Source organism: Vanacampus margaritifer, chromosome 18 (genome assembly GCF_051991255.1).
Source record: "Vanacampus margaritifer isolate UIUO_Vmar chromosome 18, RoL_Vmar_1.0, whole genome shotgun sequence".
Lineage (NCBI taxonomy): Eukaryota > Metazoa > Chordata > Actinopteri > Syngnathiformes > Syngnathidae > Vanacampus > Vanacampus margaritifer.
The window spans coordinates 1,767,501-1,794,638 of NC_135449.1; the positions used below are offsets into that span (position 1 = coordinate 1,767,501).

Below are 27,138 nucleotides of genomic sequence, written 5' to 3' on the forward strand. Positions count from 1 at the left end.
TTGTGTGCCAGGAAGACCAGGAGGAACTCAGCCCCAGTCCCACGGAAGAACCTTGGCCCAAAAAGTTCCCCGAGCCGCTTTCCTGGAGGAGCGACGAGGAGGACGAGGACAGCGACTTTGGCGAAGAGCAGCGCGATCGCTACCTAAAGGTTCACGTTTGCTCTTTTTGCACTTCTTCCTGTTGGGCTCGTAACGAACAAGGTGCGACGCTTCCCCTCCCTGGCCAGGTGAGCCTGTCCGCGGAGCACCAGGAGTTCTTTGTGTTCCTGCAGCGGCTCCTGAGTCCCGTCCTGGAGGCCTACAGCGGCGCCGCCATCTTCGTGCACAGCTTGAGTCAGCCCATGGCCGAGCCCGAGTACACGCAGCGCCTCTTCAGATACCTGCTCACGCGCACCGAGAGGAAAATTGCTGCTTACGGTGATTATGGCGGCAATTTTATTTTATTTTTTTTAATGCAGGCCTTAACATATTTTAGACAATTACGAGACTTTTAAATCGACTTTTATATTTTAAAAAGAGACAAATAAACGCACATCTCTACAGATTAGGGTTGGGCGGTATTATGGTAATAAGGTATCCCCCCGCGGTGTCTAAAAATAGAAATGGTGTCATTAAAAATTTTTTTTAAAAACTGCAGCGCATAATGACCTATTATGATATTAAACCATTTTTATTTGTAATATTACTATAAGAGTTTAAAATTAATAGTAAGCTGTTAGTCATGTGACAGTCACATGACCAACCATAAGGCGGAGCGAGGCAAAATGGCCAGTTGCACAGCTCGGGAGCGGCCCCCCCCCCCAAAAAAAAATACAATTTGCCAGCAAAAGTCAACGGTGTGAGATGGAAATACTTTGCATCTCATCTGAGGCACAATATCAATAACAATCATTTTTGATCCTCAGGTGAAAGTGCAACTCATTACCTGGTGAAGAACACAGTGAGGACATTCAAAGATCTCGGGGTAGCCCAAAATAAATCAACTGAATGATCACCCTTTTTTTTTCTTTTTTTTTTTTAAAGAATTTGATGGGACTGTCGCCGTGCGTTTTCTCTTCAGGTCCTCAAGGAGCGGCGAGAGGAGCGCGTGACCACGCTGGAGCTGAGCGCCACCTTCCTACCTCAGGCCAACCGCAACAAACTGCTGCAGTACATTTTAGGCTTCACCCTGCTGTGACCCCCCCCCCCCCCTCCCCAACGGCCCCCGAATCCGGTTGCTTCAGGCTCCCCTCCGACGTCACATAAGGGCTTCTTCATGCTTACTTTGAAAATACAATTCCAGGTGCTACCAGGAAGTGCCTTCACCTTTGGGAATTCACTGTAGCCGCACATCTCCATGACTTTGCGATTATATCCAACAGGCAAGCTGCCTTTTTACAGAAAGCGTCCACGAGAAGTGAACTAGCTGGCCATGGAGTGCAGTAGGGCACAAGCTCGTCTAGTCGTGCGCTAACCTGTCCAATCAGTTGCGATTTGCCGTAAGTATCTGCTATTTGAGTTGTTTACTCTTCTTGTCAGATGATTTGCCGAGCTGGCCCAATGTGGCGCTTACAAACAAAAGAAATCCAATAGCATTGTTTTTACTATTGTCTTTAATTTATGAGATAACGTGACACACTATTTAAAACATAAAATAACATGTAAGCAATTTTTAAGAAGAAGTAGTACTAGTAGTAGTATTTCCCGAGTTCGCGCAGGCCCCGGCGGCCCTAACAATTGCAGAGAATCTTTTACCGATTCTTTTGTTTTCTTTTAGATGAACTTCCTCATAACGGCTGTAAAAAAATAAAAAGATTTTTCCAGGTGTGAAGTATTAAAAAAAAAAAAAAAACATTAAAAAAAGGAGACGGCAGGTGCCTCAAAAGCAAAAGCAGGTGTGCGTGGAACGTCCAAGTAAGTTTGCTGCAGGAGAAAATAAGAGATGGTTATTTCATCTTTAAACCTGCATGTATTCATGCCGATTTTCCTAAAGTGAATGAAAGCAGATGCATACAAGGATGGCAGCATGTCAATTGACACCCCCTCCCAAAAAAAAAAAAAAAAAAGAAGAATGAATTGGAATGAGGTCGACTATTTGTGACTTTTAATGCCACTCGTATGTACTGCGCTGCATGTTTGCTCTCATGGACACTTAACTGTACACTTTGTGTTGTATTTAATGGTCCCAAGTGTGTGAATTGTGGAGGAGGCGGCGGCGGCCTGCTGAATGTATCGTGTTGTGATTGCCCAGTGGACTTGTGTGGACAAAGGAATAGGCACGCCTGGCCAAGACGGGGGGAAGTCCATCCATCCATTTTCATAACCGCCTGTCCTCACAAGGGTTGCTGGAGCCTATCCCAGCTGGCTTCGGGCAGTAGGCGGGGCACGCCCTCAACTGGTTTGCCAGCCAATCGCAGGGCACACAGAGACAGACAACCATCCACACTCACAATCACACCGATGGACAATTTGGAATGTTCAATTAACCTGCCATGCATGTCTTTGGGATGTGGGAGGAAAGCGGAATACCCGGAGAAAACCCGCGTGGGCACGGGGAGAACGTGCAAACTCCACCCAGGAAGGCCGAAGCCCAGACTTCATCTCACGTCCTCAGCACTGATGTATCATCACCCATTTGGAAATGCGAGCGACTGAACAAATGCACATGTTTCTGTGAAGGGTTAAAAATGCCTGTATGATGGGAGCAGGTGCCTTTTTTTTAAATCTACTGTCTTGGTCTTTACTTGCCTTTTTATGCATGTTAACAATTCAGATATCATGTAGAAAAACACTCAAATATATCAAGTCAAAACATGAGAAGAATCACCAGCCACTCTTTTTTTATTATTTTTTTTATTAGCTTCTGATTTTTGTTTTTGGTCTGGTTTTTACGTTCTCGGAGCAAAGCACAATTGTCATTAGGTTTGTAAATAACATAGTATTAGATGATTTGGGGCTTTGTTTTGATCTGCTGCACTACTAAAAGAAAACTGGACACGAGGAACGAGGGTTGTTGTATTGTGTTTGTGAATCTTCGAGATTGTCCTATCCCTTGTGTGGTCATAAAAACATGTAACCCGAAACGCACAAATTTTACAAAAATAGATGTTTTAGAGGTGTGATAACTATGTCCTTTATGATTTTTCTTTTGTCAACCACTCAAAATGTTCAGTACACACACACACATATACATATATATATATATACACATACATAAATATATATATGTATATACATATTTTTTTTTGTGTGCGTGTAATTTAACATTAAAATTATCTTATTTCCCCCTCCGCTGTGACGTGTAATTCGCCACTGCTGGTCATGTGACGGCACGCCGACCAATCAAAGCATCGGCTTGGTCAAGTAAACGGAAGTAAACAAACAAAGCTGCCTGCGTAAACCGGTAGTCGCGTTGGATTCAACTCTTAAATACTTCTTACTTCACAGCCCAGACCTACTCAAGAGGAGACTACAACATGATGATCCTGTTGCAGTTCGACACTACTTCCCACTGCTACAAATGCCATGGTGTTTTGTGATCATCTGGAAGCTCCAGACCTCATGGGAAATATTGCATCAACTGAAACAGAAGCATCTTCAGAAACTGAAGGTGACGTTGCTGTTTCTCAACCTCAAGAAAGCATGAGGATTCTCGACAATTTTACCCAAATTAGCATTTTCGCAAACTCAAACATGCTTGAATTGAATGACATATCAAAATTTGCTTTAACTTGTTGTTTTTCTACTCGAATGTTGATTTCATTTTCTGGACGCTTTCTATTGAAGAGCAGCAGCTGTCGCAAAGCTCTTCCTCAAACACATGACATCATAAATGAAAGGATCGTTGTGGAGTCGCTCACTTTTTTTTACTCGCGACTGCCACCTTTGGTCTAAAGCGGAACTGCAGCCTCTGTGTTACGCTCGTGCACGGCGCCACCCAAGACTCCACACTGAAGAGAAGACACAAGCTGATATTAGGCACACTTGGAGTCAAAATTCCATCACTTGTGACCGAGTGAGGCAGACGCACTGCGGCTCTCCTGAGAATCAACGTTGGAAGCTTGTCCACTGAGGACCATGGCCAGCCGAGTTGAGGACGATCTCAAATGTCCGACCTGTTTGGAGATCTTTCAAGATCCGGTCTTTCTGCCGTGCGGTCACAGCTTTTGTCGTGCGTGTGTGCAGCAGTGGTGGCAGGAGAAAAGGGATGGATCGTGTCCAGCCTGTCGAAAAAAGTGTCGATCGGAGGATGTGCCTTCAAACTTGGCACTGAAGAACGCGTGTGAGACCTTTAAGCAAGCCTCCGTGGAGTCAGACAACATCTGCATCCTGCACCAGGAGGAACGGAAACTCTTCTGCATGGACCACCAGGAGCTTGCGTGCCTCAACTGCACAAGCACAGAACGCCACAGCGGGCGCACGTTCTGCTCCATCAATGACAATGAAATGACAAAAGGTCACGTAAAGAAACTTCAGGAAAGCCTGCAGTGCGCCATGAAAAGACAGACGGAATACAAAAAGATTATAGACGATTGGAACGAACACGCGACATACACCAAGAAACATCGGGAGACGGCGGAAATCCAGATTAAGAAGGATTTCGAGGAGTTTCGTCGCTTCCTGCAGGCTGAGGAGGCGGCCAGGTTGGCCGCACTGAAGGACGAAAAGGAGCAGAAGAGTCGCAGGATGCAGAGGAGGATCGACCTTCTTGATAATGACATAGCCGCACTGTTGGCCACCATCAGAAGCACAGAGGAGCAGCTGACCTCTGACCCCGTTCCCTTCATGAAGAACTTCCAGGATGCGATGAACAGAATCCAGCGGCTGCCCGGCCGGCACGAGCGGCCCCGACCAGGAGCTCTGCTGGACGAAGCCAAGCATGTGGGCAACCTCAAGTTCCGCGTGTGGGAACGGATGAAGGAGTTGGTCTCCTAGTCCAGCCCCGTCGTTCTGGACCCAAACGCGGCCCATACAGAACTTGGTCTGTCTGAAGATCTGACCAGTGTGAGTTGTCAAAGAATGCCGCCGCCGCCGCCGCCTTCTCGCGGTTTAATGAGGTTGGCGTTATCCAAAATAACTCGGGAACGCATATGTGGGATGTTGAGGTGGGAGACAACAAAAGTTGGCAACCGGGGCTGGCAAGCGACAACTCTCTTGGTTGGCCAGTCAATGTGGAAAGATTTACGATTCTATTTCATGAGAATCCTAATCGTGACGCTAATTTTTGTGACCGTAATAGATCGTGGAACGCGTCGCCGGTGAGGCTACAGAGGATTTCCGAGTTCAGGTGGACACAAACACAAAAATGACTTTCATTCTCGGAATCTCGTACAATCACTGAATTGTGCAAACTGGATCCTGCCCGTTGGCCACAATTGGCTGAAAACACGGAAATGTTTCCTATCTTTTTACACAGTTCATCAACTTCCTCTGCAAATAATTCCACTTGCATGTCGTGTTACGACTCAAAGCCAGTGATGATGTTGGAGATGTTTTGCTCCCACAATTGTCATCGATGAAATTTTTTACATTGATTGACCTGTTCAATAAAGAAAATAAAATGTCAGGTTATTGATAAAGAATGTATCAGAACTCAATTGGAATGAAATGTTATATTGTGGTTTGCCAAAATAGAATAAAGTGCCTTGAAGTCTTATTTGACTGCCTTGCCTGATGGCATAGTGGTTTATAACAAAAATGTTCTCTGGGTGCCACTTAGTTTGGTGGCCATGAATGTCAGCTGTGCGGACGGACGATCGCCAGCCGTAATTGTTGTCATCTGTGGGACACAAGTTTTCATTCACAGCGTTTGCGCTTTGACGTTTCATCTTGTTGAAGGTGACTTCCGTGCGAATTCCTTCCTGCAGAGGAAAGCGCAAAAACAGACGTGTACTGAGTCCCCAGCAGCCTGCGAGAGCGTCGCATCACATCTCGTCTCGTCTTGCCATCTTTTCTCTTGCAGATGAAGCCAGTGGTCGCCGTCGCCCGCCAAGGAAATACAGCGTTGCGCAGACTGTCTGTATCGACGGACTAAAACCTGCTTCAGTCGGTGTATTTTTTCAAAACTTGGCATCATAACGCATTGGCTGAAAAACGTAGGTTTCCTGGGTTGCTTCTCTTCTTCTTGCTCTCATTTGAACTGCGTGTCTTCCAGTCCAACTCAGTGCTGCCTGGCATGTTGTGGCACCAGGTGGTACTACACTGAGCGCATCAACTTCCGACAAAACTTGGGACTGTTTGTTTGTTTGCGAGGCAGGAAGTAGCGAGGACGGAGACAAGGAGTGAAAGACGTGCATTTACAAACAAATCGTGAACGTCCACTTAATTAAGAACGGCGACAGTCTCAAATTCCCTTATTTATTAAAAAAAAAACGACTATGTATATAGTGAGGCTTTGTTTCTCAAAAAAAGAATGCTATTGCTATTATTATTATTATTTTTTTAAATGATAATGTATACCATTAACAAGGAGGTTTTGGTCAGCATGATCCTCATAAATGCCTCTTCTGGCGTGGTCTTCGGTTAGGATTTGGAAATCTCAATTTGAGAGCATCAAGATTATTCAGATTCAATCTAGTAAAGTTTTCAAATACCGGGATAGCAAATGACATTGTTGCAGTTTTTTTTTTTTTTTTGTCCACAGCTGTTCTTGCACAGCTTGCAAGTCTCCCTGTTGGCAAGTATGCTCATATTTTTAGCAGCGTCGTCCTATTTTCTGTCCGCGTTTGACATTGACACACTTTTTTTCCCCTTCCAACTTCCAAATTCTCATGAATGATTTCTATTCTCTCTCCCCGTGCAGATTATGTTAATGGTGGCGGTTTTCAGTGAGGAAGCAAGTGTTTGTCGGACCTCTCATCCCCCACCTCGTGCTTGAAGGATTTAAGCGCGCGCACATCTGCCTCGTGTCAATCGAGTGCAAATTTAGCACTGAGATTGGACAATGGCGGACGGGTCCGAGTTGTCAATGGCCGCGCGGAGGCTTTCATTGAAGGAATCCAGCTCATCCTCAAGTAACAAATACTTTTACTGTACTTAAGTTCGTTTTTCTATGTGGGCCTACGTGACTGTATCAGAATCATTCCAGAATTGGAGGACATTTGACATCGCATGCAGCCGTCAAATGTTCATAAATCCACATACAAAATAGTAAAACATGCCGTTTCCGAGTAAATGTACTCGTCATGAGGTGACCTTTTTGCTTTTTGCGGTGGACTTTTTTAAATTTTATTTTTTTGGATCGACCCATACCAAGATGACATCACCGTTTTGGGAGCACCTTATTTGAATGCTGAGGACGTGAAGTGAAAAGCTAACCTACTTTTTTTTCTTTTAGAATAAAATATACACAAAACAAAAATTAGCCCCACCCCTCTCACCTTGCGATCAACTTGTGAGCAGCTGCGGTCATGACACAGTGTACGCCGCCTCCTATTTGTCCCGCTATGAAAACCGGACATTTTTTATGACTTCATAAAACCCCTGGGACGCCCGGACAGGACATAAAAGTGGACATATCCGGGCAAAAGACGACATTTGGCCACCCCTGTATTAATTAGTTAGCCCATTAATAGCGTTTTGCATTGTTTGTTAGCATTGAGCTAAGTGGACATTGCTAAGGCACAACTATTGGATTTAGTGAAATACACCATGTAATTGTACAATTGACGTGAGCAAAAGTCTACACACCCCTGCTTAAATGCCAGGTTTTGGTGAAATCAAATCGGACCAAGGTATAAATTCTTTCATAACTTTTTCCACCATGAATGTGACATAAGTCCTGTAATAATAATGGTTTGGATTTGAGATATGAGGGTTTTGAGTTACAAGTCAAGGTCCCATGGTATTTTCTTTCATCATAAAATGTCTTTTTCTTTACTACCCACCCTCCCAGACTGCAATCGTGTCCGCCAGGTGCTCGTCTTTGTGTCCTATCAGGCCGCCGAGCAGATCGGCAGCCATGTTTAATGAATGGATGGATAAAGTAGGAGCGAGCCCGCTGGACAATGGGAGGCCATTCAATTGAGAGAGAGAGAGAGAGAGAGAGAGAGAGAAAAAAAGTGATAGGAAGAGCCAACACTGGAAGGGAATCCGAGAAGAGAAACATTACGCCGGTAATACTTTCACTACACTTGAAGATCCGCCATTGATCTTCTGAAGCATAACAAGCCGAGTCATCCACTAATTGAGCAGCATGTCGGCTGTCTTATCTATATTTCATCGTTAGAGTTGAAGCTCACACGCGCGCGAATAAATTAACAACCAAATAGGGAGGGGGTGATAGTTTAAAGTTTTGCGTTAACTTTTGTAATGCAGCTACAAATATTAGCCTTTGCCGTGGGCAGTCAGTTTGAGCGAGCGTGTTCTTTACGTTAGTATGCTAGCTAATGCTGTATTCTAGCTAATGCCATTGATGAGACTCGTTTTGTTTGTGTCGAATATTAATTTCACTGCTGAATATGATCGTTTATGTAACATGGGTTCACGATGGCGTACACGCTAAATACACGGTGTTGATGCTTTATGATCCTGATGATATTCTTGTGTTTTGTGTCATGCTGATTTTGTGTTTTTCATGGATCAGATTTCAAAGTTTGGTTAATTTTTTTCCTCAAATACAGCAACCTGTGGGCACATCCCCACCTGTTGTGGGCTGCCAGTTGTTTGTTGGCTTGTGGGACGTGTTACTTGGCCGTGTTAAGTCGTCATGAAAAACATCTCCCGGCTTATGCGCGTAATCCGCTCTTAGCGGCTTTTCTGCCCCGCGGAGCCTTAATTCTCTCACGAGGATGCTGCAAAGGGTGGGGGTGGTTGGGGGGGATGGAACTTTGACCCTCGGAGCGGCACTGACGCGGGTGTATTAAACGATGGAATAATCGATTCAAAAAATGTTCGATTGTGCCACCATGAAAAAAGTACGTTTGGCCAAATATGGTCAGTCCAATGACACGATTAAAGATCAGCCCGTCTAGGATTGACCAATCAGAGAACACGAGTTGTTCCCGCACGTTTATGCACTGTAAGCGTGTGTTTCGGTTTTTGTGCTTTAGTCTCTCCTGGGGACGTACTCTTGAATTTATCCTTCTGTTTTGTGAGTGAAGTTATTTTTGATCAGACCAGCTTGGACCACTTCCTCTTTTTTTCCTCTTGCACTTAATCATCCGTCCGATGTATTCATATCAGACAGGTTATATAGTACATTCTGAAAATCTGTCAGTCATGATATCATACAGATAAAGATTGTCTTGACCCGGGTCAATATTGACCCGGGTTCAATGAGATTCCCGCGAGGGAGCAACACAATAGAAAGCATCCATCTCCTGGCGCACACAAAAACCATGTGCTGATAGTGGTTTCCATGGCTGCTGTCAGCTCCTCTCTCGCTCTCTCTCTCTCTCTCTGTTTCGCTCGCCCTCAGAGGATGCAAGCATCTGATTGGCCGCCGCCTCGCAGGGAGCGGGATACAGGAGCGGCAGAAGCAGAGCAGAAGATGCGACGGACCGCCGCGGAACTTCCTCGCAACATGTTTGGATGCGGCTTCTTTTTGCCTTTTGGCTTCTTTGATATAAAATGGTGGAAGGTGGCGGCGGCCGCCCTCATGGGGCCCCCTCTGGCCACGCCTCTGGAATGACCTGAGCCCGCTCCGCCACTCCAGCGCCACCCCCAAGCGGGCTCGGGCTCGGGCTCAACATGCCGGTGATGAAGGGGCTCCTGGCCCCCCAGAACACCTTCCTGGACAACATCGCCACTCGCTTCGACGGCACCCGTAAGTGCTCGCTACTTCCTGTATGACGTCATCGATGTTTGCCAGCGACGTTTAGTGACAAGCGGGACGATGAAATGCTCTCCCACTAGATGGCAGATGGTGCAACTGACTTGACTTTCCAACTGTTGCCATTCCTACAGAAAAATAGCTGCGTTCCACTAAACAAGCTCAGGAAGTGAGAACATTGACTTGATGTCGTGTGTATCAGAATGAAAGTCACAAAAAGTGCATATTAATGCTGAAATAATCAGCGCATTGTTTCATTTTTATTTAGCAATCAAAAAATTGTGACAAAAAAAGTGACAAATTGTTTTGTTTGTCTAACACAATTTTTATTTTATTTTTTCTTCCAGTTTTGTATTTTACATCCCGAATAAAAGTGCAAAAATAGGCTTTTTTTTTTTTTGGTCCACGGCATATACTAAAAATGACATTTGACACTGTTTTTCTGAATTTCGCCTGATTTTGCAAGGCCCACAGAATATTGTGTTCTGTGTCTATTGCTATAAAAACATGGAACCTATCAAAAGAAAGATTTGAGTCTCCTCTTTCATCAGGAAAAAAAAAGTATATTTGTATCTGTTTCCGTTTCGCAGCAATTAGCATTAGAATATAGTTAACTCTTTGACTGCCAGACGTTTTCAGAAAAGGGATGCCGTGGGTGCCAGCCGATTTTAAGCATTTTGACTGATCTTTCAAGGTCCACAGAAAATGTTGTGTTTGGACTATGGAAACACACATACTGCCAAATGAAAGATTAGACTGTCATCTTTCATCAGAAAAAAAAGTTTGTTTCTACCTTATTCCGTTTTTCAGTAATCAACAATAGAAAATGGTTAGTTTCACCTCTGTTTTGAAAAAAAAAAAAACGTATTTTAACGTCTTTGGCACTCCCCCATAAGATTTTACTAAACGTTATATAACGTTTTTGGCAGTCAAAGAGTTAAGTTTCATCATTATTCACAAACCTGTGTGGAAAAAGAGCTTGTTGCAACATGGCCCTGGTTGATCTCTTATACTCTCCTGCCACCTGCTGGCCATTTAATTAAAAAAAAAAAAACTACCATTCCTTTAAGCAAACTCTTCAGGTCAGAGGCTGCATCAAAGCCTTCTGTATGCTGTAGCATAAATAAATAAAAAACGTAAAAATGGGACGTTTGTATACATTTTGGGGAGCAAATGAGTTAATAACAATTTTATTTATGTGTTTTAGGACATCTACTGTTCTCAAATTGTAGCTTTTTTTTTCATCAGCTCTCAAATCTAATCGTTGCAACCACTTTTTTGCCCCAAAATAAGTAACAAAAACTGCTTTTGTCAAACACACTCGCCAACGAAATGTGTGTCCTTGACGACGTGAAATGATTTGTTTCCGGGCTTTTCTTGGCCCCCTAAAAAGTGTCCCGTTTCCTCTGACCTCAAACCTTGAGCGGCCACGGCGGCAAGCACGCAGGCGGCTGCTTTACCGCTCTGTTGTTTTGTAGCCGCTGCCTCCTCGGGGAGCGTGTGCCTCGTTGTACGCAGCGGCGGCGGGGACTTGTGTGTGTGTGTGTGTCTTGCTTCAAGTCTCCTCCCGCTTCTGTAGCCGCAAACCCTCATAGGCTAAATTGATGGCGAAATCTGATGCAATTTTGCCATCTGGTTCGACATGACGAGCGACATTTCCCCCCGAGGTGTCGTTGTTGTCAGAAGCGCACGGCGGGCCCCATCCCAACGGCGGGCCCATCCCGATGTTCTCCAAGGGACGGAAGTTTCCCACCGGTGGCGTAAAAGTAGAATTAACGAGAGCGTTGCGGCGGAGGATGTTGACGTTGTTTAAAGCCTGATTCGTTAAGCGGTCGTCGATAATGAACGCGTGCGATTGAAGCGATCTTGTTTTGATATGATGAACAGCTGCGGAGGCTTTAATCACATACAATATAATAATAGGTAGGCCATATCTTATTTATTTATTTTTTAACGTGCAATTTTTTTGTAAACAGCAATGTCTAAAATTGTTAAAATTTGCATTTGCAGTCTTTGAGTGGCATATTTTTATTTTAATTGCTCACAACTGTATTTAAAATGTGTTTAATTGTATTATAATTTTATTTTATTTTATTTTTATTTTTATTTTTTTCTGGAGAGCTCAGTATTGTTCATTCGGTAATTTTACCGATTTGACATGTCATCATCATTGCTCTCCTTTTTTTTTTCTTCTTTTTTTTAAATATATATATATATAATTGTATTATAATTAATCAATACAATTTATTTTTTTTTATCTCTTGAGTAGGAGTGTCAAAATTAGTGCGTTAATTTAAATATAAAGTTGCTTTAACGCCACCATTTTTTTTTTTAAACACGCAATTACTTGGAAAGCCTGTACTGGGGTCATTCCGGTCACAACGCAGCAGAAACGTCTACGTCAAAATTTAGCAGTAATACATAAATAAAAATAATGCATTTATTTGTGGAGACCGGGGTCGAGTTATATTTTTGTATTTTTATTTATATTTTTTATTTTTTTATTTTTTTATATATTTTTTTAATTATTTTTGTCATCAACGTATTACAAATGCAATTATGCCATCTAGTGGCAGAGAAATGACCTGAACACAAATCAATATCACAGTACATCTTTTTAGTTTGAACTCACTTTTATGAATTATTATGAAATTACTATCAATGACTAAAAGATGCATCCATATTTCTATTAGTTAAAAAAATAAATCAACTTTTTGTTAACAAGAGATTTGGAACAGATATAAAATTTGCGATTTTTCGTGAGCTAGCTATTGAAGTCATGCGTTTAATTACAATAAAAAAAAAATATATCGCCTGACACCCCTACTTTTGAGTAATTTCAGCTAACAAGCAAATCGACAACATTTCTCAGGTTTTAAAACCTTGATCCAGTTAGGCTTGCAGCCGATTGTTGCTAGGCAGACTTCATCAGAGCCCCTGAAGATCAAGTAAAGTAAATATAATTGTCATTCGCCATGACTGCTCTGCATTAAATACAAAATGTATAAGAATGCCGGTCCCAGCTGGCTGGTTGCAGGGCGGCGCAAAGGCCAACGTGCCCGTAGCGGCACTTGTCCTCGGGCCAAATTGACCCCCCCCGCCCCCACCCCCGCTCAAAATAGCTTCCGTGCTGTTGCCGGTTGACAGGTCGCCACCTCTTGTGTGGGAATCAGGCGGCATTGTGGGTAATCCACTCGGTCACAGATAGTGGAGATGCCTCACTTTTCCAAACGCTTCGGAAAAAAATGGCTAGTAACATTCAGTACCTCACTTTTATTCAAACATGGACATGAAAATATGTAACTCGTCAGAAGTCTCTTGCTAACCAAAACAGCAGACACTACGGAGCTCAATCTGTCTTGTTATACACTACCGATGACATTGTTTAATATGATTGATTTCGCATCCGTTTTACATCATCTCGTTTCCTCTAGTGGTAAAAATGATAGAGCGGTCTATTTGAGGCGTGGCATTTATTTATGGAAGTGGACGTTAAACTCCATTGTAAACGTCAGCGTTTACAGACGCCACGTCTGCTAACTTGAGTGGTAAAAATAGGGTGATTTAATTTATTTTTTTAAATATATTTGAGGTGTGGCATTTATGTATTCAAGCGGATGCTTAACCGCACCGTGCAGAAAAATTGGTGAATTCTAAATACTGATTCGTTGTGCTCTGTCAAAAGGTTATCGCTATAAGCAGTCGTGTTGAAAATGTGTCAGATCGGCAACAAAAAAAACCGCGGCAACAACAAAAAGTGCCGACTCAGCAGCAGCAAATGTCAAAACAGCGGCCCGGACGTGTCGCTCTTAGCCCCTTGTACACGCACACACATTTATTTATATATTTTACACAGCCACCAAATGGTTCATGTCAATCCAATTATGCTGTTAAATTAAGTTTTATGTATTTTATTGCGCACATAAAAAAAAAAAGCCATTTAGGTTGTAATTAATTTTCTTTTGCCGAAGGCATTCATTTCTCATCACTATTGATTGGAGCTTGGGAAAAAAAAATCTGAGCCTGAAAAGCAATTATACGTTAGGTCAATGCTAAAGTTAGCATCAGCCTATTTGTACGTTGATGCGTGTTTTGCATCAAAACGTTTGCATTTGAACCGTCTTTCACTTCCTTTGTTACTCAGTTTTAGGTAACACGTTGACCTTAAACATTGCCGAGACTGTTAATAAGAATTATGTATATTATGTATGTATAAGTTGAACTCAAGTGAGCACTTTTGTTCGCGTCAGTGGTTATTTGGCACAACTTCCAATGACTTTGCCGCTATCGCTAGCTTGTTAGCTAGCGAGCTAAGTGGCGGCTGATGCTTTTCATGGAAACCCGCCAGCAGCTTAAACTCAGCAGATATGTTTTCGCAACTCAAACATGTCGGGATGTGAGTTCATAAGTGGAGACGACGTCTTGATTGTTCACGATTTTGAAGCCTTTGTTTACATGGCAATATTTTTTTGAATCAATATTTTCACAAAGTGTAGCACATTTTTACTATTAATTATACACAATATTCGTTTTTACAATGGGTTAAAAATATATATATTTGTACGTGGCCCTAATACGTCGTCGTACGTTTTCTCCTTTATTAACTTACATAAAAAAATATATATATATATAAATGTATAACATGTTCCCATAGCTTAGCTATCATTGTGAGCTGACTAATAGAAAATGCTAAACTAGCTAACAACAAAAGTTCAAACTCGCCAGTTCTTAAATGTCACTGCTCTTCCTGTTTTTAAACGCTCTCTATTTACGCCTTCTTGACGTCGCGTGGTCATCGGCGGAGGTCGAAAAAAGTAACCAGCTTATTTTGACAAAGTAAAAACTTTTTTGTTTTCAAAAGTAAGGAAATCGCCTCATTGATGCATACGTGCTTCTTAATTAACTGTGTACAGAATGCTTTGGACGTTAGCTGCTAATGCTAACGGTTAGCGTTAGCATTAGCTGCCCGCACACGCTGCTGCGATGTTTTGCATTATGGCGACGGCGTCGTATTTTAAGTTTGCCCTCAAACTCGCGTGCCGCTGACACGTGTACGCACATTCACACAGTGACGGCGGCGGCGGCGTGCGGACGGCGGCGGCGTGCAGACGGCAGCTGCGGGCACAGATAAGAAGCCCCTTTGTACCCCTTCAGCAAACACCTTTCACTTACAAGACCCGCAAACGGTGGTGAGGAGACAAGTCGCATTGTGACGCAAATACACACACGCGGTTAAAAAAAATAACCTACGATTGTTTCCTCCCCCCATTCGTAAGGACTGATGGCGCCAACAAGCCACAATGAGAAATATTGATGTCAAAAAAACGTGTACAAACTGTTGCCTTTAGCACTAGCTAGCATTCGCAGCCTTCCTTTTGTAGGTTTAGTACACGGTGGTGCTTTAAGTTAAGTTAAGCCTTACAAAAACTAGCACTCTAAATTTTGCCGCAAAGAAATAACTAAAGAGAATGTAAAGAATTCAACAGTTTTTGCCCTCATTTTTTTCTTCAATTCATCGGAGGCTGTGCAGTTCCTCCTGATGTACGCACCTTGGCCACTTGGGGGCAGTATAATGCAGACATGGAGGCAGTCAAAACTTCTCCGTATGAGTGGTTCTTTGCAGAAGATAAAGAATCCTCAATATGCCTGATGTAAAAACAAAGTTCTTCCTCTTTTGTCAATACAACATAATAATAATAAATTAACATTCAAATCAAAATGATTCCGCTCATGTTGTCTTTTTCTTAGCAGGAAATCAAGTTTTGAGTTGGCTAAATCTAGCGATTAAGTTACTACAGAAGTCACTGCTGAAATAATGATTTCAAAAAATGTCCTGACAAACTCGATTAATTGACTTAGTTGTACAAAACAGGCAAAACCGAACTAATAGCTCCCCTAGCTAGGCTACGCTAACGACTTGAGCAGCAGCAACAAAAGGCTTGCGTGCTTGTGATGATTGCGAACGTGGTCGGTGTTGCGGACGTCCTCCTCCTTGTTCCGTTTGAGTGCTTTTGGCTCACAGAAGCTAAAATGGAGCACGCTTGCTCATCGGCGTGCGAGCGCGTGACGATGCCAGGCATTCTAATCTTCTGCTGGAGATTGCTCCCAGTGGCCCCGCCCCTTCCTTAACGACACATCTGTGCCAACTCGCCGCCGCTGTAATCGCACGTGGCGTTTCGCAACCTAGACACATTATGCTTTTTCCCCCCCCCCCTCACAGTGATTCTAAACATTCCCCTTTTTTTGTGAAAAAAAACCTGGCATGCCAAAATATATATATATTTTTTTTTTTTACCAAATTTTAGAAGGTTTGAACATTGAGAATGTTTAAACGAGAGAAATGTGAGAACATGTAAATGCCTTGATGAGAAAAGTGTATAAACTGTGTGGTGAGGTGTTTTAGAGCCTTAAAACATTTATAAGAAATGTAAAATGAGGCTAACTACTTTGCGAATTTCATTTATTGCAGGCATTTTTTGCGAAAAAACGAGGCAACATTGTACTGTAATTACATTTTTATTTTATTTTTTTCAGGAGAGCTCAGTATTGTTCATTCGGTAATTTTACCGATTTGACATGTCATCATCATTCCTACCCCCTTTTTTTTTTTTTTTTTAATGTGGGTGATTATGTGTATGTGCGTGCGTGCGAGTGTGTGTATTCATTAGTTCGCCTAAAACCTATTTAAAAAAAAAAAAAATGTAATTGCATTTTAACGTATTTCCTTTAGCGCCGAGCAGAAGGATGAACTGGAGCGTCTTTTCCTTTTCTTTTTTTTTTTGTCTTTGTCAGACAGCAACTTCCTGCTGGGCAACGCGCAGGGCCAGCGCGGCTACCCCATCGTTTACTGCTCGGACGGCTTCTGCGAGCTGACGGGCTTCACGCGCAGCGAGGTGATGCAGAAGAACTGCAGCTGCCGCTTCCTGTACGGCGCCGACACCAGCGAGCGCGTGGCCCAGCAGACGGAGAAGGCCTTGGAGGGACGCCACGAGTACCAGGCCCAGGTGCACTTCTACAGGAAGGACGGTACGGCGTGCGGATCGCCTTAAGCCTCGTTTGCTTTTTGTTTTTGTACTCGTCCGCCGCCAGACCGGCAAAATTGGATCGTTGAGGTCTCGAGACGTCAGTGGCGGCAAATGAGGGAGTTGTTTTCGATGAGTGATCGACAGTTTTTTTCAAGGCCGATACCATGCCAGTTATCGGTAGGAAAGGGGGCCGCTAGCCGATATTTCAAGCCGATATTCATTTGCAGTAAAAGAGAAAATATGAGCGTCAAAAATACTAATAATACACACACACTCGCATGCACGCATGCACACACGCACATACACATATTCACCCAAATACAAAAAAAATACAAAAAAAAATAAATATATATATATATTTAAAAAAATAATAATAATAATTATAATCTTTTAATTTCAAACATATCTCTTTGACTGCCAGACGTTTTCAGAAAAGGGATGCCGTGGGTGGGTGGGTGGGTGTATTTTAAGCATTTTGACTGATCTTTCAAGGTCCATAGAAAATTATGTGTTTGGACTATGGAAACACACATACTGCCAAAACAAGATTGGACTCTCATCTTCCATCAGAAAAAAAAGAGTTTGTTTCTACTTTATTCCGTTTTTGAGTAATCAAAAATAGAAAATGGTTAGTTTCACCTGTTTTGAAAAAAACGTCTTTTAACGTCTTTGGCACTCCTCCATAGGATTTTACGAAACGTTATTTAACGTTTTTGGCAGTCAAAGAGATATAAAGAATTGACAGCTTTGTTTAAAAATGATAACAAAAGCTTCCAGGGTCTTCAGCATGTGTTAAGCTAAATAAAATAAAAATAAAATAAACTAAGCAAGTAAATAGTTCCCTAAAGTTTTCTACTGTAAATAAAGTTTTCCAAAATGTCAACATCATTTCTAAATAAAGTCTAGCGAGTACCCAGGGTCAGCATCATTTTTTATAAAGTGGAAATTTAACATTCCAGTAAATAAATAAATACTTTTTAAAATCTTACAAGTATATAGAAATAACTCTTTGACTGCCAAAAACGTTAAATAACGTTTAGTAAAATCCTATGGAGGACTGCCAAAGACGTTAAAATACGTTTTTTCAAAACAGAGGTGAAATTAACCATTTTTTATTGTTGATTACTGAAAAACGGAATAAGGTAGAAACAAACTTTTTTTTCTGATGAAAGACGAGAGGTAGTATGTGTGTTTCCATAGTCCAAACACATAATTTTCTGTGGACCTTGAAAGATCAGTCAAAAATGCTTAAATCGGCTGGCACCCACGGCATCCCTTTTCTGAAAACGTCTGGCAGTCAAAGAGTTAAGGAGGGATGGCTATTGGCTGGATCCTAGTTTTACTTTAAGTACTTTTACTTTAATTCCAGTCACCGATACTTAAGGCAAACATTTACTAAATCCTCCTCAGCACTAGTCGGCGAATCATCATCGGCGTCAGAAAGTTTTTTGCTCACATTTTTGGAAGTAAAATGTAATTTTATAGATCAAAAGCACTACAGGTATCAGTACTCGTTATCGACGAGTACTCAAAGAGTGATTACTCTCCTGGTATTGGAAAAAAAAGCAATATTGAGCATCCTATGGATTTTGTCAACTGGGAAATTTCCCCAAAGAATCTCTTGCCTGTGTTTGCGCCAGGCGCGGCCTTCTGGTGCCTGCTGGACATCGTGCCCATCAAGAACGAGAAGGGCGAGATGGTCCTCTTCCTCTTCTCCTTCAAGGACATCACCGACAGCCACGGCAAACGTCCGCACACGAGCGCCAGGGACGGTACATGCGCGTCTTCTTCGCCCAGCAATTTCCTTTGAAATCGCTTGATACGGCCTCCAATCCGCATCAGCACTCTTTTGTACTTCCCTGGCCTTATGCTAGCACGTGAGCTGTTAGCATTGCGCTGTGTTTCTGTGCGCTAGTTTTGGAGGAGGACAAGCGGCAGCGGCGGAAGGGCGGCTCCCGCCTGAGCGAGGCCCGCGAGCGAGGGCGCACCGTCTTGTACCAGCTGACCAGCCGCTTCTCCCGCCGCGCCAAAGGCGACATCAACCTGGGCGGGGTCAGTACGCCGCCGCATTGCAAAAACTAAAACCTGCACCACATCAGGCAGATTCATATAACATTTTCAGCATATCCAACAAATCGCAAATAAATTACAAATAAGTCAAACAATGTGCATACAAAAAAATAAATTATACAGAATAGTCATGAACTCATTCACTCAAAGCTATTTTCACTGAAGCAACCCCCTTCGCTCCCGGCTGTTTTACTGGATTTTGACTGAAGGTTGACAGAATATTTGTCTTCTATTGCTATAAAAACATGGAATCTACCAAAAGAAAGATTGGAGTCTCCTCTTTCGTCAGGAAAAAAAAAGTATATTTCTATCTGTTTACGTTCTGCAGCAATTAGCATTAGGACATAGCTAAGTTTCATCATTATTCGCATTCCTGTTGAAAACACTGTCAAAATGAGCTTGTTGCAACATGGCCCTGGTTGATCTCTTATACTCTCCTGCCACTCAGTGGCCATTTGTGTAATAACTACCACTATCCACTATTTATAGTGTATTATATAAGTGTGCAATTCTTTTAAAAAAAATTGAAAAAAAGATACTTTGAGCTAATGGGCTTACGTATTTTTGCACGTTATTTAGCAACAATTAAATCTACTGCATACCTTTTTTTTTTCCTCCAATGTTGATTTTGTGGCCAGGGAATGAGCTTGCTCTCAAAGACGTTTTGAATGAAAGTCGTGCTTGTCGGACGTCTTGTCGGACGCCTCCGTCCTCCCTCAAACCCCGCGCGGGCTCCACCCGCCGTTCTATTTTCCTTCGCCTTGGGTTACCTCCTCCGTGCTCCTTTCCCTTTTTTTTTTCTCACAGTGCACACAAATGCGTGGATGTGCCTCCACACTTCTTTGGAGAAAAAAAACAGAAGCAGGGCCAGCTCACTCTAACGCACACATATATATATATAACTAACTCTTTGACTGCCAGACGTTTTCAGAAAAGGGATGCTGTGGGTGCCAGCCGATTTTAAGCATTTTTGACTGATCTTTCAAGGTCCACAGAAAATTATGTGTTTGGACTATGGAAACACACATACTACCAAATGAAAGATTGGACTGTCATCTTTCATCAGAAAAAAAAGTTTGTTTCTACCTTATTCCGTTTTTGAGTAATCAACAATAGAAAATGGTTAGTGTCACCTCTGTTTTGAAAAAAAAACGTCTTTTAACGTCTTTGGCACTCCTCCATAAGATTTTACTAAACGTTATATAACGTTTTTGGCAGTCAAAGAGTTATAGCCATGAAAATATAAGGACTCAGATCATACGTTCTACGGTTATGTACGCATCATATTCTAAAATATTTGTTGATGGAAGACATGAGGTGAGTGCTGCTGTTTTGGTTTGTTACAAGGCTTTGAATCCACGGACATTTGAACATCAACAGTGGGACATGTCGACATATAAAATAGCAATACTGACCTGGAAAGAACGACTAATGTGACTGCAGCCTACTGAGGAGTTTTGACCGGCTCCATAATGTATGAATGGATGGATTATACTGCCCCCAGGTGGACAGGGCGCGTACAGACAGCGCAGCACAAACTTCTCTAAAGTGAAAAAAAAAAAGTCCTTTGAAAAGATTCCATCCCAAATTTCTTTCCACTTTCTCCATCAAGCCCCAAAGCCTGCTGGGAATGTTTGCTTCATGAAGGGCTTCGTCCTCACCAGGCCGCGCTCGCCCTTTTTCCAATCACCGGGCTCGCGCCGCGACATCTGGGCCGAAAGGCAAATTAAAAAGAAGAGCGTCCGAGGGGAGGGCGGGAGGGAAACAACGGCAGCGGCTTTTCTCGACATGTCGCCGGACGCTCATTAAAGCGTCCGCAGCTGTTGACGACGCCTTCTGCTTCGGACCCAAATGCTCAACTTCCTGTGTCTTTTCAGGCACGGGGTTCTCGACTCGTTTTTTTGTGGGTCTTCTCATGATGGACGTGGACGCTGAATTTTTGGGCGTGGCTCGTTGAGGTTTTTTTTTGTGGGTCTTCTCATAATGGATGGACAGACCAACCAATTGTGACGTTGGTACACGTAATACTTGGGTGTCATTTTTGTAGCGATGTGAACATTTTGGACTTGAAAGAAAAGATTCTTTTCAATAAAAAAAAAAAAAAATCTTCCAAATTTGCATCTTTATTTTTTAATTTATGTTGACCTTTAACAGGAAAAAAAAAAACGTATTTGACTAAATTCGCAGCAAATGGAGACATCCTGATTTTTGCATCCAAAAGTTTGCCCGTCCCACTTTTTGACCGTGTTGCGTCCACATCCGTCAGAACATGATGGAGCGTCCGTCGGTGCCGGAGTACAAGGTGGCGGCGGTGCAGCGCTCTCGCTTCCTGCTGCTGCACTACAGCGTGTCCAAGGCGCTGTGGGACTGGCTGATCCTGCTGGCCACCTTCTACGTGGCCGTCACCGTGCCCTACAACGTCAGCTTCACGCCGTACCACGACAGCGTCGCGGCCGCCCGCTCCACCATCGTCAGCGACATCGCCGTCGAGATGCTCTTCATCACAGGTCAGCGCCACCGGCGCCTTCTTGATGCAATGTCCGATTCTATGCAAAAAATGATATTATAGTCATAAGAAAATGTACGGTTTATTTACATTTATTTAGGGAAGTAATCAACTCTTGATGCATAAAATCACCCCCTAAAAAAACATTTTCCAGAAAGGCCTGTGCATCCCATTATAGCATTTTTTCTTAAAATGCATGAAATAGTTTTAAGTGATGTAGTATTTAATAATAATTCAGAATCGTGTCATAATGTCATTTGAATCTTTGGAAAAAATAAATTAATATCAGCTACAATTGTAATAAAATTAATAAATATTTATTGTCAAATTATTAAGTATTGTTTTTAAATATGATGAGCAAAAAAATGTATTGTTTTATATATTTATTTTCAGTTAATCATTTTTTTGTAAAATAACTAACAAATCCATAGTTATTTTAAAATTCTTAAATATTGTTTGTAAATAAAATGTAAGCAATTTTTTTGTAAAATAACTTTGATAAAATATATTGATAAATGCATGCGCATTGAGAAATTATTAAATATTGTTTTTAACTATGATGAGCAAAAATAATGTATTGTTTTTATATTGCATTTAGTAATTATTTTTTTTAAACAATGATATTAACTCACTTTTGTTGCTTTATTATTTATTTAATCATTTTCTGTACTGACATCATGTTGTATTTTTGAATCTTTAAAAAAATAAATTCAAATCAGCCGCAATTGTAATAAAATAAATGAATGCTTATTGTAAAATTATCAAATTGATTTTAAATATGATGAGCAATTTTTTTTTTAATTGTTTATATTTAATTTAACTTAATATTTTTTTTTGTAAAATAACTAATAAAATAAATTAAATACATACTGTAAAATTATTAAATAGGTTTTTTAAATAAAATGTAATCAAAATTTGGGTAAAAATAACTGATAAAATACATGAATAAATACATGTGTATTGGGAAATTATTAAATATTGTTTGTAAATAAAATGTAAGCAATTTTTTTGTAAAATAACTTTGATAAAATATATTGATAAATACATGCGCATTGAGAAATTATTAAATATTGTTTTTAACTATGATGAGCAAAAATAATGTATTGTTTTTATATTGCATTTAGTAATTATTTTTTTTAAACAATGATATTAACTCACTTTTGTTGCTTTATTATTTATTTAATCATTTTCTGTACTGACATCATGTTGTATTTTTGAATCTTTAAAAAAATAAATTCAAATCAGCCGCAATTGTAATAAAATAAATGAATACTTATTGTAAAATTATCAAATTGATTTTAAATATGATGAGCAATTTTTTTTTATTATTGTTTGTATTTAATTTCACTTAATATTTTTTTGTAAAATAACTAATAAAATAAATTAAATACATACTGTAAAATTATTAAATAGGTTTTTTAAATAAAATGTAATCAAAATTTGGGTAAAAATAACTGATAAAATACATGAATAAATACATGTGTATTGGGAAATTATTAAATATTGTTTTTAACTATGTTGAGCAAAAAAAATTGTATTTTTTATATAGCATTTAGTCATTCTTTTTTTTTTTTTTTAACAGATATCAACTCACTTTTTGGTGCTTTATGATTTATTTAGTCGTTTTCTGTACTGACATTTGTATTGTTGCAGACATAATCCTGAACTTTCGCACGACCTTTGTGAGCCAGTCGGGTCAGGTGGTGTACCAGTCGCGTTCCATCTGCATCCACTACGCCACCTCGTGGTTTTTTGTGGACCTGGTGGCCGCTCTGCCCTTTGACCTCCTCTATGCCTTCAACATCACAGTGGTGAGGAAGTCCTGTGATGCCCTCGCCAGTGGGCAAGGAGTCAAGTCAAGTCATCGTTCACGCCAAAGCTGTTTTGTCGTGTGTGTGTTGCTGCGTCGTGTGTGTCGTGCGGCGGCAGACGTCGCTGGTGCACCTGCTGAAGACGGTGCGGCTGCTGCGACTGCTGCGGCTGTTGCAAAAGCTGGACCGCTACTCGCAGTACAGCGCCATGGTGCTGACGCTGCTCATGTCCGTCTTCGCCCTGCTGGCCCACTGGATGGCCTGCGTCTGGTACATGATCGGACGCAGGGAGCTCGAGACCAGTCACACCTGGGAAATCGGTCAGTGGTCCAACCAGCGCTTTGTTCCGTCTGAAATTCCTAGCAATAAAACGCTCATTCGGTGAAGCTTGTGTAATGTCTATTTATAGAAATGCAGCGCATAAAGGACCGCAAATAGCAAAAATCAGTGTAGAAACAAAAAAGTTATACTTTTTTTTTCAGAAACGGCAAAAATTTATAAAAAGGCTGGGATAAATCGCCCATTAGTGGTTTCCATGAATTTAAATTGTTGTTTTTTTATATTTCTGGAGAAACAAATCTGGAAATTGGTGGGGGTCCACTGTAAAAAAAAAAATATATATATATTTTTTAATATTTCAATATTTTTAAAAAATATATATACATTTTTACATACAATATAGTATTACATACAAAAAGCGCTGAAAATGATTATTTTAAAGAAATGCAATGGTTGGCTTGGCAAACATTTTTATTCTATTTTATACTTTTACATGTTTGTCATTTGAATGAGTATTTTTACCTTAAAGCGTAAAATATCATCTAAAACTGTTTTAAATAAGAAATCCTATAGACAGCAGAAAATAAAGTTAAAAACAATTTCCGTAAATGTAATTTTTTTTAATAAGAAAAATAGAATTTTTTAACATAGTAGTTCAGATTTAGTTAATTTATTTGGTTGTTGTTTTTTTGTCATTTTAAATCAAATTTAGAGATAAAACTTCAAATTAATATCTGTAAATAAGATGCAAACACATTTTTAATTATTTCTAATTAAATTACATTTAAAATTTTGATTTTAACTAGACAAATTTCAAATATTAAAATGTTTCTTTTTAATTGCCACATAATCTTTAACTATGTAACATTTAATCATTATTAATAATAATAATAAAATACTTGTTAGTGTGATTAAATACACATTTTTGTATTATGGTAAAATAAATTATTGTAATTAAAAAAAAAATTGTAACGTATGAAATTTATGATCTAATGTGAAATAATTTCAATTTGAATCCAATTTCAAAGTTTTTTTCAATGATGAACTAAAAATATGCGAGCAAGCCATTTTTGAACTTCCCTTTTTTGTCAGGATGGCTGCACGAGCTGGGCAAGCGTCTGGACTCGCCGTACGCCAACAGCACGACGGGCGGGCCGTCGGTGCGCAGCGCCTACATCGCCGCCCTCTACTTCACCCTCAGCAGCCTGACCAGCGTCGGCTTCGGCAACGTCTGCGCCAACACCGACGCCGAGAAGATCTTCTCCATCTGCACCATGCTGGTTGGTGGTACGTACGCGCGTCCGGCCCGCCTCCGGCCCGCCTCCGGCCCACCTCCGGCGCCGGAAAGGCTGGCGGGCACTGACGGGAAATCCTCCCCGCAGCGCTGATGCACGCGGTGGTGTTCGGCAACGTGACGGCCATCATCCAGCGCATGTACTCGCGCCGCTCGCTCTACCACACGCGCATGAAGGACTTGAAGGACTTCATCCGCGTGCACGCGCTGCCTCAGCAGCTCAAGCAGCGAATGCTCGAGTACTTCCAGACCACCTGGTCCGTCAACAACGGCATCGACGCCAATGAGGTAGCCACATGTCTTCTTTTAACTCTCTTCACTTGCTCTTCTTAGCCTGTGCTGTCATGTCCCTCGCCCGATACCAACCTACCCGACTTCCACATATGCAAATATTCTTTGTTGGGTTTTCATGTGGCTGTTTGCTGAGTTTTTGTCTCTCCCAAATCTGCTCCTTTCGTACAAGAGCAAAGTGTAGGGCTCTTTTCTCCTCTCCCCGTTGATTATGTTTTTCTTTTTTATCTGAGAAATTGGGGCATCGCTTTTGGCGACCCGTTAGGCTTCCTATTCTGTCTCCCTCTGCTGGTAATTGTCTTCATGTCTGTGAATTTTGTTGCCACTGTTATTAAAATGAAGAGTTATTATATAGAAGATGATCTTAAAATAAAATGTGGCTGAGGCAGAACTTTGTTGATTTAATGACAAATTAGATTAACGTCTCATTACACTATTCTCTTTTATTTAAATATATATATATTTCCAATTTTAAAAAATACATCTAAAAATAAAGTAAAATATATCAAATATGTTTTTAATTCCAGTTTTGTAGATTTTTGTTTTATCATTTTACATTTAAAAATCACAAATGTCTGTTTAAGAGTCGTAATTTTAAAAGGAACATTAAAAAAATTTTTTTTTTAATTTAAATAAAGTATTTATAAAAAATATAATCTACTCATTTCAAATTCATTTTCAGGAAAAAATGTGTTGTAGTTTTTTATTCTACTTTGAAAAATACAAAATACAAACATTTCTTATTTTTTATATTTTAATTAGTTTAAAAAATAATAAAAACAAAACATTATAATATCTAGTAAAACTTATTTTTTAAATTATTTTACTTTTAAAATGAAAATTACTCCATTATTTAAAAAAATTAAAATACTGTATTTTGGTTTTATTTATTTTTAATACATTTTAAATGAATGTTAATTTTAATTCATAATTATTATATATTTTTTTAAATATGTTTGAATTCTAATTCAAAAATAATTAACTCAATATAAAAACCCTGAATAAGTAAAGTCACGTATTTTGAAAGCGGCAATTTACAGCAAGTTTTTTTTTTTTCTTCCAAAGTTCGTTTAGAATTTAAAATGCCAGAATTCTAAATGAGGAAAGACTCATTGTGCCTTGAGTTTCTTTCTTGGGCATATCACTCCAAACGCTGACCTTTGCCCCCCACCCGACTGTCGGTTACAAGCTTTGCCATTTGAAATGTGAGCGATTTTTTTCCCCACTGTTGTAACCTCGCCACGTGCAGCTCCTGCACGACTTCCCAGACGAGCTGCGCGCCGACATCGCCATGCACCTGAACAAGGACATCCTGCAGCTGGCCGTCTTCAAGGGCGCCAGCCGAGGGTGCCTGCGCTCGCTCTCGCTGCACATCAAGACGTCCTTCTGCGTGCCCGGCGAGTACCTCATCCGCCAGGGCGACGCGCTGCACGCCAACTACTTTGTCTGCTCCGGATCCCTGGAGGTCCTCAAGGATGGCGTGGTGCTGGCCATACTCGGTCCGTAGACCCCGCCGCTTCGCATACTTTTTACAAGGGCCCGACGGATGTATTTGGACGATATTAGCTTAGTAGATATGTCTTTTAAAAATTGGCCGATATTTTTTTTTGACATTTTTTCGCCTTTTTTTGCCAATTTTTTACACACACACACACACACATATATATATATATATATATATATATTTATTTATTTTATTTTGCCAATTTTTCACTTTTTTTTTGTATTTGGACGATATTAGCTTAGTAGATATGTCTTTTAAAAATTGGCCGATATATTTTTTTTTTTTGACATTTTTTCGCCTTTTTTTGCCAATTTTTTACACACACACACACACATATATATATTTATTTATTTATTTATTTATTTATTTATTTTATTTTGCCAATTTTTCACTTTTTTTTTTTTTTACATTTGTACATTACATTGTTCAGATATCCATCACTGAAAGGGTTATAACGCTGTTTTTTTCAATCATTTTTAGTCCAGGTTAGCGGTAGTCAATCAGAGGCACTCTGGCGCCCGCTTATTATTTATGGAAAGATCGACTGTGATGGCGGACCAAATTGCCGTAGTTGGGATCAGATAACGTGCACTTGGGGAGTTCTCGT

General features: G+C 40.7%; 3 protein-coding genes across 6 annotated transcripts in view; all 3 read left to right on the top strand.

The window, feature by feature from the left end:
* Positions 1–2,979, top strand: part of gpam (glycerol-3-phosphate acyltransferase, mitochondrial) — a 15,812-nt gene extending 12,833 nt beyond the window's left edge. For 2 of the 3 annotated variants that reach the window (XM_077551190.1, XM_077551191.1), the window contains exons 18-21: positions 12–149; positions 228–417; positions 906–964; positions 1,061–2,979. In XM_077551190.1, coding sequence (XP_077407316.1) covers positions 12–149; positions 228–417; positions 906–964; positions 1,061–1,177 — 504 coding nt within the window. In that variant the 3' untranslated portion in view covers positions 1,178–2,979. Of the gene's footprint in view, positions 1–11; positions 150–227; positions 418–905; positions 965–1,060 lie in introns of those variants that run through there. The other variant, XM_077551192.1, reaches the window with a different exon arrangement.
* A 381-nt stretch (positions 2,980–3,360) lies between these two features.
* LOC144038612 (E3 ubiquitin-protein ligase TRIM35-like) lies at positions 3,361–5,633 on the top strand. The gene has a single exon (XM_077551222.1). It carries the CDS (start codon positions 4,057–4,059, stop codon positions 4,912–4,914), a length of 858 nt encoding a protein of 285 aa, XP_077407348.1. The 5' UTR covers positions 3,361–4,056; the 3' UTR covers positions 4,915–5,633.
* Positions 5,634–8,797: 3,164 nt separating this feature from the next.
* LOC144038587 (voltage-gated delayed rectifier potassium channel KCNH4-like) overlaps positions 8,798–27,138 on the top strand; it is a 28,077-nt gene continuing 9,736 nt past the window's right edge. Inside the window, exons 1-10 of one of the 2 annotated variants that reach the window (XM_077551173.1) lie at positions 8,798–9,745; positions 16,544–16,777; positions 18,417–18,548; positions 18,692–18,828; positions 21,113–21,353; positions 23,006–23,163; positions 23,282–23,483; positions 24,535–24,729; positions 24,825–25,024; positions 26,277–26,526. In XM_077551173.1, coding sequence (XP_077407299.1) covers positions 9,670–9,745; positions 16,544–16,777; positions 18,417–18,548; positions 18,692–18,828; positions 21,113–21,353; positions 23,006–23,163; positions 23,282–23,483; positions 24,535–24,729; positions 24,825–25,024; positions 26,277–26,526 — 1,825 coding nt within the window. In that variant the 5' untranslated portion in view covers positions 8,798–9,669. The remainder of the gene's footprint in view (positions 9,746–16,543; positions 16,778–18,416; positions 18,549–18,691; positions 18,829–21,112; positions 21,354–23,005; positions 23,164–23,281; positions 23,484–24,534; positions 24,730–24,824; positions 25,025–26,276; positions 26,527–27,138) is intronic. The other variant, XM_077551172.1, reaches the window with a different exon arrangement.

Excerpts from the sequence above, each read along its gene's own strand:
- LOC144038612 (XM_077551222.1), top strand. The coding sequence starts at position 4,057 with ATGGCCAGCCGAGTTGAGGACGATCTCAAATGTCCGACCTGTTTGGAG.